Source organism: Crocodylus porosus, unplaced genomic scaffold (assembly GCF_001723895.1).
Source record: "Crocodylus porosus isolate Cpor-Errol unplaced genomic scaffold, CroPor_comp1, whole genome shotgun sequence".
Taxonomy (NCBI): domain Eukaryota; kingdom Metazoa; phylum Chordata; order Crocodylia; family Crocodylidae; genus Crocodylus; species Crocodylus porosus.
This window is the reverse complement of record NW_017728942.1, coordinates 11,061,922-11,078,893: the sequence shown is the minus strand read 5'-3', so window position 1 is coordinate 11,078,893 and position 16,972 is coordinate 11,061,922. Positions and strand designations below refer to the sequence as shown.

Sequence of the window (16,972 nt, the reverse complement as noted above, 5' to 3'; positions counted from 1 at the left end):
CCTGGGGGTTTTTAAGAGGAGGTTAGATGAACACCTTGCTGGGGTCGTTTGACCCCAGTACTCTTTCCTGCCATGGCAGGGGGTCGGACTCGATGATCTGCTCAGGTCCCTTCTGACCCTAGAAACTATGAAACTATGAGTGTGGTGATGGGTGAAATAAATCTGCTGCTGTGTAGATGGATGCAATACAGGTGAGAACTTGTCGCTCTCATTGAGCTGAGCAGCAGTACCATGGCTGTACCTAATCTGATATCACTTATGAGCCTTGGGCTTTGGGGGAGGGAGAGGAAAATACTGCCTTGAAGCCAAGAGTGAAAGAAAATGTCCTTGAGCCAGTATCTGCTCTGAAGCACAAAAGGAAGCATTTGCCATCAACAAACAAGTCCATCAGCTGCTAAATTTGGACTTGAGACTTTAGCAAAGATGCATGGTTGGCAGGATACTTACTGTCTGCTTAGGTAAGATGCCAGATGGTTATTTTGCCTGCTAGGTAAAGAGCCACAAAAGATACCCTGCAATGGTGGTGCCATCCCTACAGTGTAGCAGCTTCCTTACAGAAGGGAGATGAACAAGCAACTCTCCCTGCCATTGATATGATACATGGCTGATTGTCATCTGCCGACATCTGGACTGCAGTGCCTCTACTTTAAGTAGAAAAATATTATAGGGTAGCTGAATTGCAAGGAGGTTCAGCATACTGCTCTGGAGAGGGGACTCTTTCCAGTATCACAGCTCAAGACTAAGCAGCTGGGATCCCCCATGGCACCTTGCCCTGCCCCTTTCCCTGAAAGGTATATTTTTCATTCTGCTTGTTCCAGTATTAGACGCATAGTAGTTGGACTCTTACCAGTTTTCTGCAGAAATGTCATGGCATTTCACTAATCCTTTATTCCAAGAAAAAAAAAATACACGTCTCTCATTTAAGAGGTGCTCATTTTGTTTGCTTATTAAAATCTATTTTAATATTCTAAAGAGTGAAATCTGATGGAACATGTTGGTCAAAAAACCCCACAATGTGAAAAAAAATATTCCTTCAGAACCAAGTCTGTCTTGGTTCCATTAATTCCACCTTAAAAACACAGTACTGGATTTCACTAGGTTTTTTCTTTGGTGCATATAATGTGAAACTGGAAGTAGCTTGTTGACATCTTGACACTTCAGTTTGAAAAGTAACACCATATTCTTGCACTGCTCTGATAGCCTACAGGCATTTTCTCCTCTACTCCTTAAACATTTAATAGTGAAGTAGCGGCTGTATCTTGAGAGCACTGAAACATTCTGTGCGACTGTTGGAGGATTAGGAGGCTGCATATTTTCCCTTGGTTTTGCTACTCAAATTTACAGATACTCCTGCATATCATCTATCTTCTTACTTGCTCTTAAAAAACCCCAACAACAACAACAAACAAATGAAACCCCTCCCTGGGGTACACCTAGCTGACCCCCTCTGCTAGGTCTAAACACCTTCTTGCCCAACACTAGCCTGAAGTTGGGTGGAAGGAGAGCAGCAGAGACTCTCGGCCTCCATCCAAGAACCATCCCTTTGGCATAACCCAATATATAATAAAAATATTATGGACTGCTATTCACAGACAACTCCAGCAAGTAATTTTCTTTTGGGCTTGGTTTCTGGGAAAAGGAAAGAAAGTCTTATGATACCACTTTCCTTCAGTCTTTGAGGACAGCCTCTCATGGCAGACAGCAGGACTGTGTTGAATCAGACAGGGGAAAAATGGGCTTGAACCATCTCCGTTTCCCAGTACAATACTGCACATAATAAAATATTTGAGCTGGGGAACAGTTTTTTGGGTCAAAAAATTATAGAGCATTTTAATACTGAACAGATAGGAAAAACACATGGCCCATCTTCAAAACACGGGTCAGTTATATCAGATGAATCTGGAAGCCTACATAAGAAGATGCATCCCTTTTTAACTTCCATGGGATTAATGCTTTTGGTTTATATAACCATAAGAGAAATTTATTCATAATGCAGCTATTGCATACAATGGCGTAAATTCTCTCTCTCTCAATTGAAGGGCACTAGGTATTGAAACTTGATTAAAAGTTCCAAAATTTGAGTCTTTAAAAACTACTATTCAGTTTTATTTTACAAATCTTTCATTTTCGTGCCACTGACTATGTGACATAGCAACAACATCATTCCAAGCTCGATGTTGAAAAAATTCAAAAAATAACAAAGAGTGCTCCCTTTTAAATAAGTTCCTGAATAACAATTACTATGTCCAAGTTGATCTGTATTAGCAAAACATTAATAAATTTCTTAGCACACATGCACACATGCGCATACAGAGAAAAAAGTTTCAATTATATGTAAAAAGCAACACACGTTCTTTAAGGCTAACAGCTCTTCTAGTGAAGATAATTGACCTCTATGAAGCCAGCCTCTAATACCATCAAATCCCTTAGTTCAGAGTCTCAGACTCTCCTTAATCCTGTAAAAGGTATATTCCTACCATTAACTGAACAGCAGCCTTGGGGAAAAAAACCCTCAAAAAACTAGAAAACTGTTCAAAGATAAAGCATTTTTTGTTGTCTGGTAATATTAAGGGGTTTGAAATGAAATAAAAAGTAAAAACTAAGCCAGCCAGGCAAATCTTTTTAAAAAGCTTCTATTTGGTTACTCTATGATGACGATCCCACAATTGGAAAGCTCAGGTTTCAGAAGTTGTTATTTTAATACATTTGGGCAGAAAAAAAACTTAAGATAAAGGAGCACACATCTTTTCACATGTCCAGAAGTCCTCTAAATGAAAGAAATAAATCCCTCCATTCTTTCTCCTTGGCTTTAATACCAAAAATAAATAAATAAAAAAAATACCCCACCCTTGGCTTGTCTAGTTTCTTTCCTTCAAAGAAAGTGGTGCTCCTATTGTATCTCTCACAGCAGAGCAGCAATATCCCACAAGCCCTATTCTCCTTTGCTCTGGATAACTGCAAACCTAGAAACTAAACAGCATATGCTAAGAATATGAACACAGAACAAGACATGCAAGGCAGGGTTCTCAACCTTTTTAGGCACAAGGCACCCCTCAGAAAATGTCAGCTTTTCACTTTCATTCATTTTTTTTTTGACTACAGAAAAATAGAGTAAATCTTCCATTGCAATGAACTTGGGTCAGAACGGCTGTGATATTATGGATTCCTATTTGAAACCTCTGAGTTTATCTTGTGAAACCCTGTGTGGGTGTATAAACCTAACAGTGCTTATACTGCACCCTTAAAAGGGCTACACAGCTCCCCTGGGTACCAAAAAACCTGGCAGAGAAACACTGTTCTAGATATCAGTAGACACAAAGATAAAGGAAGGAATCAGCAGTACTTATTCCAGGTATAAAGGAAGGAAAAATTATGGGCAGAACATCTTAATCACGCAGCACTAAAAGGGACTGAGGAGATGGGGAATGAAGCAAGCTCTCCATATAATTAAGCTCCTTCACGGTATCATGAAAATGTTTTGGGGAACACCAAGCGATGACCCTACACAATTCCACCATGAGTCATCGGTGCTTTTTAGTTTATAAAGAACTAATGGCCTTGGAGGAAGGGGGGAATATGCATTAATCAGCCTTCACCCTACCAGGGAGTCCATGTTGTAACCCTTAGTCTAGTAAACTTTGGAAATACTGTCCTATTCTGAAATCGGACTTCCTGAAGTCTCAAAATGCTTCTTATTACATCTGGATAGGAAAAAATTGTAACCAAACTTCACAATATTAAAAAAAAAAAAAAAAAAAAGTTTTAGATCGTTTTTTCTTAGGTATCTCTAACATGTCTGCTGCCATGATACATCAAGTGCCAATCCCTTCAGTGCCAAGGCATTACTTCTCCTTTGCTGTGGACAGTGTGGAGAAGGATACTTCCAACAGGCAAAAGCAAAAAGTAATTATTATACATAAAAAAGTGAAGCCAGAATGAAAAAGAAAAATATCTTGTTAAATCACAGCAGACAAAGCTAGATTTTTAAAGGAAATCTAACATAACACACGCTAAACATCACTTCAAACTCCTTGCCTGTATATTGCAAGCACTTGTCAATACAGATCATTATTTCTTCATGGATGGCAACTGTCTTTATGTTTGTGAAATCTCTAGCCTACTTTTGGACTCTAGATTAAATATGAAAGCCAAGAACCTAAAGAAGTGTAAAAGCATCAATAACTAACTTAAGCAGATCCCTAGCAGCTAAGGAGATCTAGCAGCTAATAAGAGGGTTGCTTCCACCTGCTGGAGATGGGAAATATTAGATGCAAAAAAGCCCCACATGTGGGGGAGAAGCAGTTAGCTAAATTGGCTTTTTTCCTATTCTCCCCTTATCAGAAGTGAGAGGTAAGCTTGTATGAGTGGCCTATTCGATGTCACTCAGAATACCTGTAGAATTAGACAAAGGAGGAAAACTTGCTGCTGGCAAGCAGCTCAAATACCAAATATAGGATGCATCCAGACATTTAAAAACAAAACACCACACCACCACCAAAAACCCAAGAACAAATACAGGCTAGAGAGAAAAACAACTTTTTATCTTAAATACATAAAGTTTGATCTTGCCACTGCATGGATCTTGGGTACCAGTATGCACTCAAAGAACTATGGAAAAGGGCATTGGATCCAGAGTCTGCCCATGCAGCAAATACTAGGCCCATTGAAAAAAGGACTGCACGACTCTTCAACAGTACAAAGAACAGGATTAAATCTCTAGTGGGTCATCTCCCTACCTCCTAAGGTGGAGAGACCATGGGTGACCTACACATATCCCCTTTCTCTAACAAGGCTGGGGACCACGGTGCTCAGAAGGCGCAGCTATCACATGGGAAGATCCTTGTTAGCATGGACAATCCTCATTAGTTAAATAAACTGTTATTCCAGGCATGTCATTCAATTTGGAAAAGTGAAAATTGTTTTAAGCTTCTCTTTCTGGTTTACACAAACTGGTGAAAAGATTAAATATTTCAAGGTTTCATTTTGAAAAAAAAAAAAGGACTAATAATTCAAGCCTGTAGGCACCAACGTAAGAAAACACATTAGGGTCTCAACTATTTTACAGTATCCATTGAAGCAGCTAAAACAACACTGCACTGGAAACTTTCCCCTTCCCATCCCCAAGAAACTGAACAGACCTCTATTTCTGTTAATTAAATACTGTTCAGTACTTTAACAATTAGGAACTGAGTGACACAGATATTAATCCCAACAATAGAAACTCTTATTAATCGATTCTTTGACTTATGCTTTAGAAAATAGTACTTGTAAAATGATCCAAGAACTTATTCCTACTATTAGTACTGCAGTCTATTTTTGCAGTCAGTCAAATAAATATATATGTATTTTACTCTAAAGCTGTCCAAAAAGCATCTACTGCATGGATAGAATAAATGCTTGAGTCACTTTTCCAGGGTGATGTGTGAGCAAGAAATATTTATGCTTGAATACTATCACAGGCAGTCAACTTTGAGCCTTTATTGAAAAGTACCCTGAAGTTTGAGGATTATGATTCCAACATCCATTTATTAGAGATCAATCTTAATATTAAGTCATTTGACACTGTTGGTTAGAATCAGAATATTTTAAATTGCATTACCAGGCTACTGGAATGATCAAGATGGCATATCAAACTGTTACAGCACAAATAAAGGTAAGAGAATAAAAGTATCATGTGCTTCACAAAATTTGATGTTGAGGCATTTAACACTCAAATTTCAGATCACAAATAGCCAAAGCTACCATATTAACACTGTTGTGCAAATTCAAATAACATCAGAAATAAAGAGTCTCCAGCTCTCCACCCTCAACATTTTTACCTCTTTCTTGCAAAATTTTTGAAAAGCAGTCATACACAACCCCTCTGTTTTTTGCTTTTATATCCCAGCATGAAGTAGAACAATTTTTTTTAGCTGTTGACAGACACTGGGATTTTGACAAAGGCACAAGCTGCCGCATATCCAGTTTTTATGTAATTCAGTGGCATGAAGACACCCAACTCTCCCTCCAACTTCTCAAAAAATCCAAGGCATAACATTTCCAGGTAAACATTCTTTGGTCTAAAATAACTGGTGCTTAACAAAGATAGCTGGACAACCTTATTCTGAAAATACTATAGCTGCTGAAAATTCAAGAGCTCAGGAACATGATTTCCTCCCTCTCCACATATTGAAAATCATGCACTGAAAGACTGGAAACACTCAAAAGAAAACCGAAGGTTTAAACCATGAAATTACATCAGGGCCCCATTCTTAAAAGCTACCAACTGCTTGCTACATCTGACTTTTGATATAAAGAAAAAATATGGATACTATACTGCCCTTAAACTTTGTCTATCCAGTGCTCAATGGCAGTTTTTAAAGGTGCTACTATGCAATTCCTTATGATACTGATATTCATTCCTTATAAAAGAAGTGTTCACGGCACTGATCCGACTCCGTTATTCTACCAGGTGGGCAAGCTGTGTCAAATCTTACCTCACCAAGACTACTAACTACATTACATTTTTGACAACTTCTACAGCCACCTGAAGAGCAGACTGACACTACGGACTCATTTTGCAGACAAATGAACACTTATCAGAGAGCTCTGACTTCAGGTTCCCACTGACCGAGGCACAGTAGGAGTAACCCACCTAGAGACACAAAGTTCCTATGTTCCACTATGAAATGATAGCACTTCAATGAAGATGACTATTAACATTACTAGAGCATTTGCTGCTGGAAATTAAATAAAAAGACTTACTTGTGTCACGACTGTTGTATGGCCATCCTGAGGCAGGTAAAAAAGATGGCATGGGAGAGCTTGCCCTGCTGTCATCCTCTACTTGCTGAGTAATGTGACGCACAGTTTCTTTATTTTTTCTGTTCTTTCTGCGTCCTGTGGGCTGCCAGCCATCCCCTGCTCCTTGCTCCGACAAAGCATTCTGTATTGCACTATCCTTGGCAGAACGTAATTCATTCCCTCCGTAATGCGACGGTGAAACTTGCTCCTCTTTGATACGTAGAGACCCATAACCCATGTCACTGGACCAAAGAGACTGGGATGAAATGTCATCGTGGCTATCAGTTTTTGGTTCCTGATCCTCTTTTCCATAACTGCTCCCTCCTTCATGACAGCTAGCAATGGCAGAATCTCCAGAGGAGTTTGCTGGACTCGTTCTCCGAGCTAACCATGGAGATATACTCCTGCCAGCCACGACTGCTGAGATCAAAGCATCCGTACTACTGCTGGAAGGAGCTCCAAGTTCATAGTCAACAAGGTCATCTGAGGCATCAGATTTTATGCTTATGTCAAGAGCTGCTTTTATGAAATTGTGACAGGCTTGGACAATATCAGTCATTTGCAGATAGCTAGCAGCTGACATGACCTCAATGACATTTCTGCTGGTCAATGCTAGGTGTGCAGAATACATGAAGTCAATGATTGCTTTAAAGCCCTGTGCAGTTACAATGTCTAAATGAGTGACTGTTGCCTGGTCAGATGTCTTTTGCACCTGGCAGTACAGTGTCTTGAAGTACCGACTACTCCCGAGCAAAACATTTTTATGAGCCTTGAAGATCTTTCCTTCCACTATAATGCAAACATCACAGAGGATGCCGTGTTGTCTCTGCTCATTAAGCTCACGAAGTAGATGACGGTAATGGGAGGCAATCTCCATATCTTCCTTTCGGTTATTCATTTGGGAATCGTTGCGTTTCCTTCTCCACAGATCCTGTTTGGAGGGGGGCAGGAGGGAGTGAAAGTGTTATATTCAAATACAGTGCAAATTTAAAAAGACTTATTTTATATACAATACTTCTATGAAAAATAAACTGCATGGAACTAAATAGTCTCCAAGGATTAGTCTATAAGCAAAATACAATTTATTGCCTAGTGTAGATTGTGCACTCCTAATATGATATATTTTCCTTACCAGTTATTCAAATAATTCATATTATTAAGAGGCATCAAAACAGAAGTTCAATGCTCTGAAAGGCAGTAGTGTCTCAACGAGGCGTCACATACCAGAGACCATACTTCAAATTATCATAGGATTATTGTAGAAATGTGTCACTAAATTACTGAAACTGCCTGGTAAAATGCCTGTCAGTTTTTACCATTTAAGGTTTAGTTAAAAAAAAAAAAGACTAGAAATAAAACTACACTGATAGATGCAAAATATCAAATAGCATTCTGTGGCAGTAGTTCCACAGGGAAAAAGTATTATGTATAGCACACTGAATAGTTTAAATCCTCAAACAGTAAAAGCCAATTGAAACTAGCTATTTTTCTTGCTATATTGGTGCTGTGGGGCTATAAATGCTGTCAAGTGTCAGAAGAACAATAGACAGATTGGAGACCACATTTCAGAAAGCTTCAAATTCCCACCCAATAGAATGAATCAGTAACATACAAAGACTAGGAAGCTATTTTGCCTGAACTTTAACTTCTTTTCTGTGAGATCAAGACATTTTTAGCATTATAACATAGACAGGATAGGATTAATATACCATTTCCTCATTAACTGTCCCTTTTGAACTGAAGAGGTTGTTCTCTACATATCTAAATACCTCCCCCCACTCTCAAACATGGACCAATAAAACACCTTTGTTCATCAGATCCTATGAGCACAAACCTAAAGACAGTTCTATGATGGAAGCTGTAGGCAACACATTAAACTGATGACAATTTACTGGGCTTTCCCCACCCTTGCTACCCTCAGCAATCAGCCCAACAAACACCCAAATGTGCGGGCCCAATGTCTTAGGGTTTTTTTGGTGTGTTATTGCCAAAAGATGTTTTCATTGCCTCAAGTTCTCAATCAAGTTTATTTATTTAAAAGAAAGTTTTAAAATAAATGTTTTAGCCTTAACTAAAATTTAATCATTTTCCCCGTATTGTAGATAGAGTAAAATTCAAAGAATACGAAGCAGCAAAATGATAAATTAATATTTAAGTTTTTATAGGCCACTAAAGTATAGGCACAATACATATGCAATTTCCATATATTAAATAAATTTAAACCAGATGCAACTTAATTCACTTCTGAAGATACTATGAGTTAAGCTTGCTATCCATTCAGGCCCCCCCATCAAATGAGAATAACCCTGCTAATGTCTCAAGATATTTCTTTGTTGACATAATGCTCATTAAAAATTTCTACCACTCACGTAAAAAGCCTTCTAATTTAGGCTTAATCCAGGCCTAAAAAAACAAAGCAATGCACATGAAGCTTGCAGTCAGGACAGGTCTTATAATTTGTGCCAATATCTCACTTCCACATGAACTAGATTCACAATCTCTGCCATGTGCACAATTCCATAATGCTAGACTCTCCACCAGAAATTCTGCCGGTCTTTATGCTTCTGTTTGAAGCCCACTGTAACAAAATATTATTCTAAAGTGCTGTTTGAGCAGTGAGACCAACATGCGAAGTCGTGAGCCCAGGGGATGCTCTATTACAGAATAAAGCATATTTTCTCATTTCATTCAGAAACTGAACTTTGCCATAACAATGTGTGGGTATTAGACTCAAACAAACAATATGAGACAGCTATTTAAAGCCATTTTTTAGAATTGTGTACACATGACTAAATTTGCATATCTATACATAATTATATACTAGACACCAGGTAGGCATCTAACTGGCCGTTTGCATTCATCTACCACATGCACATGAAATGACTCCAGATAACATGATACAGAAGAACTTGTGAATATCATTCACAATGATATTTTTTAAGAGAGTAGCTGGAGAAATAAAGACATTTTCAGAAAACTGGATTAGCTTTTAGTCACCTATTTAAAATAAAGACCCATCTATTCCAGACAGTTTTACTAGAAGGGAACAAGCCTGGCTTTATGACTGGACTTTGATCAGGCAGACCTAACCTCATATGAAGAAGAGCCATCAGTACTGTGGAAAGGCTTAACATTAGAGATACATGGCCCAAAAAAGTCAACATAGACAGCTGCTTTAAATTTAAGTTCCTCTGCCTCTTAAAATCTGAACTGTTATACTATATTTGCTATAATATCCATGTGCCTTGTAGGTCATGGCTGTCTCAATTTCCACCCCCAACAAACATACACCTCCCATAGAAGCATTTGTGACAAAAAGTAAAAGATGAAAATTGTGTTAGACTGGGGAGGAGAGTGGAGGGAGAATTCCCTTTGAAATACACATGATATTATTGTCTGATTATTAATCATCTTGGAGAGCAGGATGCTTTAACTGCAACCCAATACTTTCATTATAATAATTATAATAAAGAAGAGAAAAGGACATGAAGCAAAACAGTTATACCTTCTCCTTCTGAAGGATCTTCCTGATAACTCAGGACATCTACTGTCTCATGTACCACTTGTCTCCATAGGCTCATTTAGGTACAGTATGTGGGAACAGAGGCTTTCACCTTCTTGAAGCAAAGACTAACTTCGTTAGATCATCTTCCACTAAGGATTTTTGGAAGGGACTAGTTTCCCCCAAGGAAGGATGAATCCTTGAACAGACAGATTTTTAGCAGCATATTTTTGTATAATAACTGAACTCCATTTGGAGAAGCCAGACCTAGAGATTCTCATCCTCTGGAATAAGGCACAACCTAGTCTTTTTAAAGTTAACTGGCAGAGGACTTTACCTGCTGATAATGGAAATCTACCCTGCAGTCCTCAAATATAGGTGTGTTGAAATTCCACTGAAAACCAATTTGATTGAAATTGTATAGACAAGGATCAGATGAAAACCAAAATGTGAGAGCACTGGAAAATTAAATTCTTAAGTATTTCATCTTGCAGAGGAAAAATACTTGTTGGAGGTATCCAGGCTAGAAATAATCCAACCAGTGATTTGAGCACAGCTTAATAGTTCCTTAATAGTTCCTTTTGAGTTCTATACAAGGAAGCTCTTGGGGAGTCCTTTTCAGGGAGAAGGACAGGTAGGCTAGAGGCTATTGCATCTATTTTTACAAAACAAAGGGGAATTGTCACATAGAATAAATTAAGTTGTTCATCATCCATCCCCTTCTCAATGGCTGTCATTACTAAAGCTTCTGAGAAAGATACAACCCCTCCCAAAAAACCCCAAACACTTCATAATATAGTTATGAAGGCTTAAAAGAGTCCAACTTTTCCCTTTTGTGTTGCCATTCTGATATCAAAATTAGTATGAAAGGAAGCACCTTTTTGTACCCATCTGGAAAATGGTTTAAAAGTTCTCCCCCATGGTATGAGATCCCTCCCCTTCACAATTTGCTACAGAAATATTTTATTGATAATAATTCATCTCTTCACCAGTCTTGAGGAGTCTCAAGTAGTAACAGCCTCTCCGATTTCTTCAATACTTTCTATTTGGACCTCAGGTAATTCTCCTGCCATTTGATACAGAAGATCACCGTCACTACTTATATTTGGATACATGTAAGTTTTTCCTTTGTCTATTGTCTGCTGATTACTCTGTTGAACCTTTCTGATGTACCTTAATGTTAGAGTTATCTTCCAAGAGAAGAGCCACAGTGACAGAAACATCATAAATGTCTAGACAGATGTGGGCTAGAAGGGATCTCTGCTAGACTGATTATATACTTAATCATCACCTACTGCCTTTTTAAAGCAGGGCTTTTAAAATTGTCCTTTTCTGATAGTACAGTAATTCAAGTTAACACAATTGTTCTACTAGCCTTGTGCTGTTTACAGACATGGCACTTGCTAGCCTCAGCAAATGAGTGTCTCAGTGATTTTCACTGCTTCTACAGGGAAAAAGATACAGCACTGCCCTCTCTCCCAGTCACCAAGACCTTGACAGAAGATGCCCTCTGGGCAAGCCAAGAAGAATGAACACAAGGACACAAATAGGAAAGCACCTTGCCTTGTTTGCCCATATTTCTGACAGTATTGAAAAAGAGCACAAGGAGAGAGGATATATTCTGAAGTGTAAAACCATTTCCCCACTAAAGTTTCTTAGGGCAGACTCTGTGGAATCAGGCCCTGCATGGTGGAGGGCTGACAGGAACATTGCACCAAACAAAGAAGAGTAGGCTACAGGCAGTTCAGGCCAGTCTGCAATGGGAAACAGCAACAAACCATGGCGATGTTCAAATTATTCTGTTCCTATTCTAGGAGCTACTCAAATATTAAGTACATAAGTGGTAAGAGTGTTGGAAACCAGGCTTGACTTCTTTGGGAGGAGCCTTACTGCAAATAAATATAAATGTGCGTTAATATGCAGCATGTAGGAGCTCTAGTCATAGGCCAGGAATCCAATGCCCCAGCACTGTACAAACAGAGCAAAAAGACTGTCCCTGCCTCAAAGAACTTATGGTCCAAGTTTGAAACAAGAGGGAACAGACAGAAACAGATGAAAGGGAATCAAGACAATATTTTTCAGAATAAGGCATACAAGGAGCCTAAACATTATCTAGGGTTTTTGTTGGCATCACAGAAGAGTTTTAGGGAGGGGGATACTGAATGACAGCAAAGCAACTTTCTACTTGCAGGGCTACTTATGGGGAGCTTCTCTGAAGCAGGGGAGAATGCATGCAAGTGCTTGCTTTGGAAGTTGAACTAGATGCCAGTTTCCACAGCCCTCATCAGGCACAGATTGGGACTGATGGCTTGATACAGGATGAGAAGTGATAGGCTGCAGAGTGCATGAAAGGCCTTGAAAGTAAAGCACCATAGATGCACCATGCAAAAAGATGTGATGCACACTGAACATTTTCTAGTCTTTTTATCTTAAGTTCACCTGCATGAGGGAAAAAGGTAAGATGGCCCTAAGAAAAATTACCCAACCATTGAAATTTCTAAAAAGGATGTGTAAAAGCAGGTACTTTCTTACCGCTGGAAGGAAAGCTGGTCTCTCTCTCTTTAAAAAAAAAAAGAAAGAAGAAAAAGAAAAAGAGTCTGGTAGTAAGTCTTTGCACAAACTTCTGGAAGGCTTTTCTAAAGAAAGCTATGGCTATGATGAAATACAAAACTGTTTTCCCTGCTTTGCAAACTTGGCTTAAAAGAGGTACCAATTATAAGGACTAGTGGCTATTGCAATGACAGCAGGCCATATTATGTCACCTTCAGATACATAAGCAATGGCAACTTGTACTCAATTTGATCAATAAAATTTAACGTCTTCCAATCTGACAGAAACACTGCTATATGCACATCTTGATCTACCTGTCACCATATATACCAACCTATGTTCACTGTTCTATATTCACAATGTTTGCAGTACCATTATAGTTTTTTTTTTTAAATATGTGAAGTCTTTGGGGGAAGAAAACTAAATACGTCTCAAATTCAGAAGAATTAATTAGTTTTTCGTCTACCCATTTCAAGCCAAAGCACCTGTTTAAGGTCAAGGACCACAAAGGAATTAATTCAAGTTAAATTTTAAGGCAATTTGCTAGTAGTTAAAAAAAAAAAAAAAAAAAAAAAAAATTCAGGAAGCTTCAAAACACTGCTCTCCTGTGTCCCAATTTTACACACTGCTTTGTGATGTTAAGTCTTTGTTTTTCCGTCCTACTTGGTAACCAGACACCTCTCTATTAACAGAACAATTTTCACATAAAATCAACTAAAGGGAGAACTCAATAAAAGAATATTCGATGGCGAAGTTATTTTTTTATAAAGATGGATCCTCACTTAGATGAACATATTTAAAACTGAGCTTATCAAAGTTTGCCAATACTCCACATGAGATCTTAATGCCAAATCAACTCATTTAGGCCTAAATTTCACACAGTGTTTAAATGTAGCATAGCTCCTGGAAGGACTGAATAGCAATAAGAAGCATGAACAAAGCCATTAACAGCTAAAGAAAGTTAGACAGATATGGTGTCAGGATATTATAATTCACATCTCAGTTAAGAACAAACTTTTAAGTGTTCTACTTGATAGATTAGCATCAATCCATGCACTAACTCCACTTTGTTGGGGTAAACCTAGTTCAAACTTTTAAAAATGTCTCTCGTGTATTCAGAGTTTATTTGGGCTCAGAATCAAAAGACAGTAGTGATACCCTCAGAATCTGTAAAGTCTAAAATAAAGAGTCTGTCAAAAGAGTACCTATTTTTAATATTTAAGCTATCCGACTATTTTAGACCTTTGAAAAGACATCATACCTTTTGCTCATGTGACCCCAGATCCTGACAGCTTTCATCTGTATTTGCATTAACACATTGTTAGTTCCACTGAAGTCTGTGTGTAAGAAGTTAAGCATAAACATATGGTCCTCAAAAACTGGAGCGTTAATCTTCAATAACTAAACAGGATCTACTATCTAAACAGCAATAAAGTTACGTTCATGGAAAGATGCACAAATGTACATTGAAAACGCAAGAGAAAGCAGTCTTCAAAGAAAGCATGAAAGATATGAAGAGCTGCCAAGCTTTGGAAGTATACAAGACTTAAAAATTTGCCCATCTCAGACCACAGACTGTATACCAAGAATATGATAGTTCTGGTTTTAGATTACAATAGTCCACAGAGCTACAGAAAAGAAAATAAGATCTATAATGTTTCATGATCTATGCCTTTTAGCAGCCACATTCTATCACCATTATTAATATACTCAAGTGGCATTCTCCACTTAATATATTATTGACAATATTACTAGAATTATTTTAGTTACATAAATCTTACAACCTTTGTGCTGCCCTGTATTCCTCCTCAACTCCAGGGAGTCTTGCTTCAATAACCCAGTTGTAATACCTACTCGTTTGAAGATTTCTAATGTCTGACGAAGTAGGCTGTCACCTACTTTCTGGATCAGTTGGTCTCTGGGGTGCCAGCCTGCCCTGTCCTCTTATAGATTTCAGGGGGAAAAATACATTTCAATGTAAATGTACAATTTGCTGTTCAGAAAGCATCCACTGGGCTCATAATGCACAGTGCCCAGAGTATCCTCAAAGGAATGATAGAGGCAATACTTTTAAAAGATCACCATTAACATAGTGATATGAACCGTAAAAAAAAACAGCTGAATCTCACCACTGCAAAATCAACTCAGGCAGCAGTCCTACTTTCCACCACAGTGGCACAGGATAGCAATGGACAATCCAACATTTGTCCTGATTTAGCATTAGCTTAAGCTATCTGCATTTGAGTCAACTCCTCAAGCCTACCTTGCGTAAGTGAGAACAGAAACAATACAGCACTCAAATGGCAGAATATTTGTATTAGCAGAGAACAGCTAAATCTCAACTGTATTCCTGCCTCAAGCATCAGGGCAAGCTTCAACCCAGCCTCCCCTCCCCAGGTGGGCCAGTTAGCTTAACTTTAAAGCACCATTTAACTAGGAAATAAATGAATAAATAGATTGATAAACTGATAAATTCACACATCCATGCACTAGAGCCGAATTAGGAGCAATACTCACATTATATCCCATATTACACTGCAGTGAACACAAGTTCCCAGTCACAGGGTTTGTCTACACTACACTACAGAGCCTGTGCTGTTATAGCACACTGGCACAGCTCTGCACTGGCTACAATCCCTCAGGAAGGCACAGTGCATGGAAACAAGAAAAGATTGGGGGGGGGGGGTGTCAGTAAAGTTACCCTGCCTCCTGGAACAACACAACTAAGGTGGTAGAAGCCTTTTTGTCAGCACAAGTGCACTCACAGCAGGGATTGTGTCGACATAGCTCTACTGGCTAATGGGCTATGTCTGTCAAACAGCTTGTCAAGTATCTGTAGCACAGACCTGGTCACAGTGCTCTGCAGAATAAAAGGGCTCCCCCATCGACCCCTACTTCAGAGATAGGCATTACCTATTGTGACTACCAGTCTCCTGCTGGTCCAGAAAATGAAAGGTTTAACTGAAATTACTAATAACTTTGACCACTAGGGTGAACCAGACTCATGTTCTGATTGTAGAAAGTTACATCCCAAGGAGAAAAAAAAATCCTCAAAACTATGAAGTGGTAAATTCTCCAGCCCTGTCAGTATGACATACCCATGTAATAGCTGCATATTCTGGCATTCTTGAAGTGAAACGTTCATTGCAGAACATGCACTGTGAGAAGATGCAAGCATTGTGGTGTCTATGATTTGACAGATTCTATTCAGATTAGGTTATTCATATCCTTTTTAAATACTGATTTTGCAAGTGAATATATTGGCAAAATAACCTGAACAGAAAAAGTTTTTAAAAGCCTGGGTAAGCCTACTTGCAATCATTTAGATTACATGCATTAGATATGCTGTTCAATGGGTTCAGTTGCTTATTAGGCTTAATTTTAAAAGTTACTTTGCTACAGCTTTCCTCTGTCATATCAGTTGGAAAGTGGCAGAGGGGGATGACATATAGCATATCATTTTTCAGGGCACAAAGGATTAAGAGACAGCACCCCCAGTCTCTGAACCAAACATTCCTCCAATTGATCTAGGTGCTCTTATGACAGACTCCGGAGGGAGAAGAATCAGGTCTCCTGATAAAGGAAGGTTGCCACAACACAGCCTTCCAAGAGGCCAGCGAACCATGAAAACTCATCTGTAGAGAACCTGACAGATCCCTCAAAACAAACTGAAAGCTGAACATGGTTTTTCTACAAGCCAATTCACAAATAGCAACTCCATGCTATTAAAAGCATATTCATAAAATTAACACAGAAAACTGGAGAAATGCTTTGAACAAAAACACTTGAATACAACACTACCATCAACTCTTCTGCCTCAACAGATACGATATCTAAGCACATTGGCTACTTTGATTTATAGCTCAGCCTGACAATGCCCAGGTCTTTCCTGCTTGAGTCTGAAACTAGATATTACAAATACAAATGTAAACTACTGCTGGAGTAAACAAATATTGTTGATAAATGTACTTGCCAGCAAATGCCTGATATATAATAAAACAAAGTCAGCCACATTAGCTGATGAACAGCCTATTAAAAATGATCTCCTTTAGTTCTTTAACAAACAAAATACAGCCTGACTACATGCAGACAGTAATATTCAGTGTAGCCTTAAAGCATGTAAAAGAGGACCTTATT

The 16,972-nt window shown here is 38.5% G+C and overlaps 1 protein-coding gene across 3 annotated transcripts in view; it reads right to left on the bottom strand.

The window, feature by feature from the left end:
* ZBTB46 (zinc finger and BTB domain containing 46) overlaps window positions 1-16,972 on the bottom strand; it is an 83,761-nt gene that overhangs the window by 53,393 nt on the left and 13,396 nt on the right. For all 3 annotated transcript variants that reach the window (XM_019548310.1, XM_019548311.1, XM_019548309.1), the window contains exon 3: window positions 6,745-7,714. In XM_019548310.1, coding sequence (XP_019403855.1) covers window positions 6,745-7,681 — 937 coding nt within the window. In that variant the 5' untranslated portion in view covers window positions 7,682-7,714. The remainder of the gene's footprint in view (window positions 1-6,744; window positions 7,715-16,972) is intronic.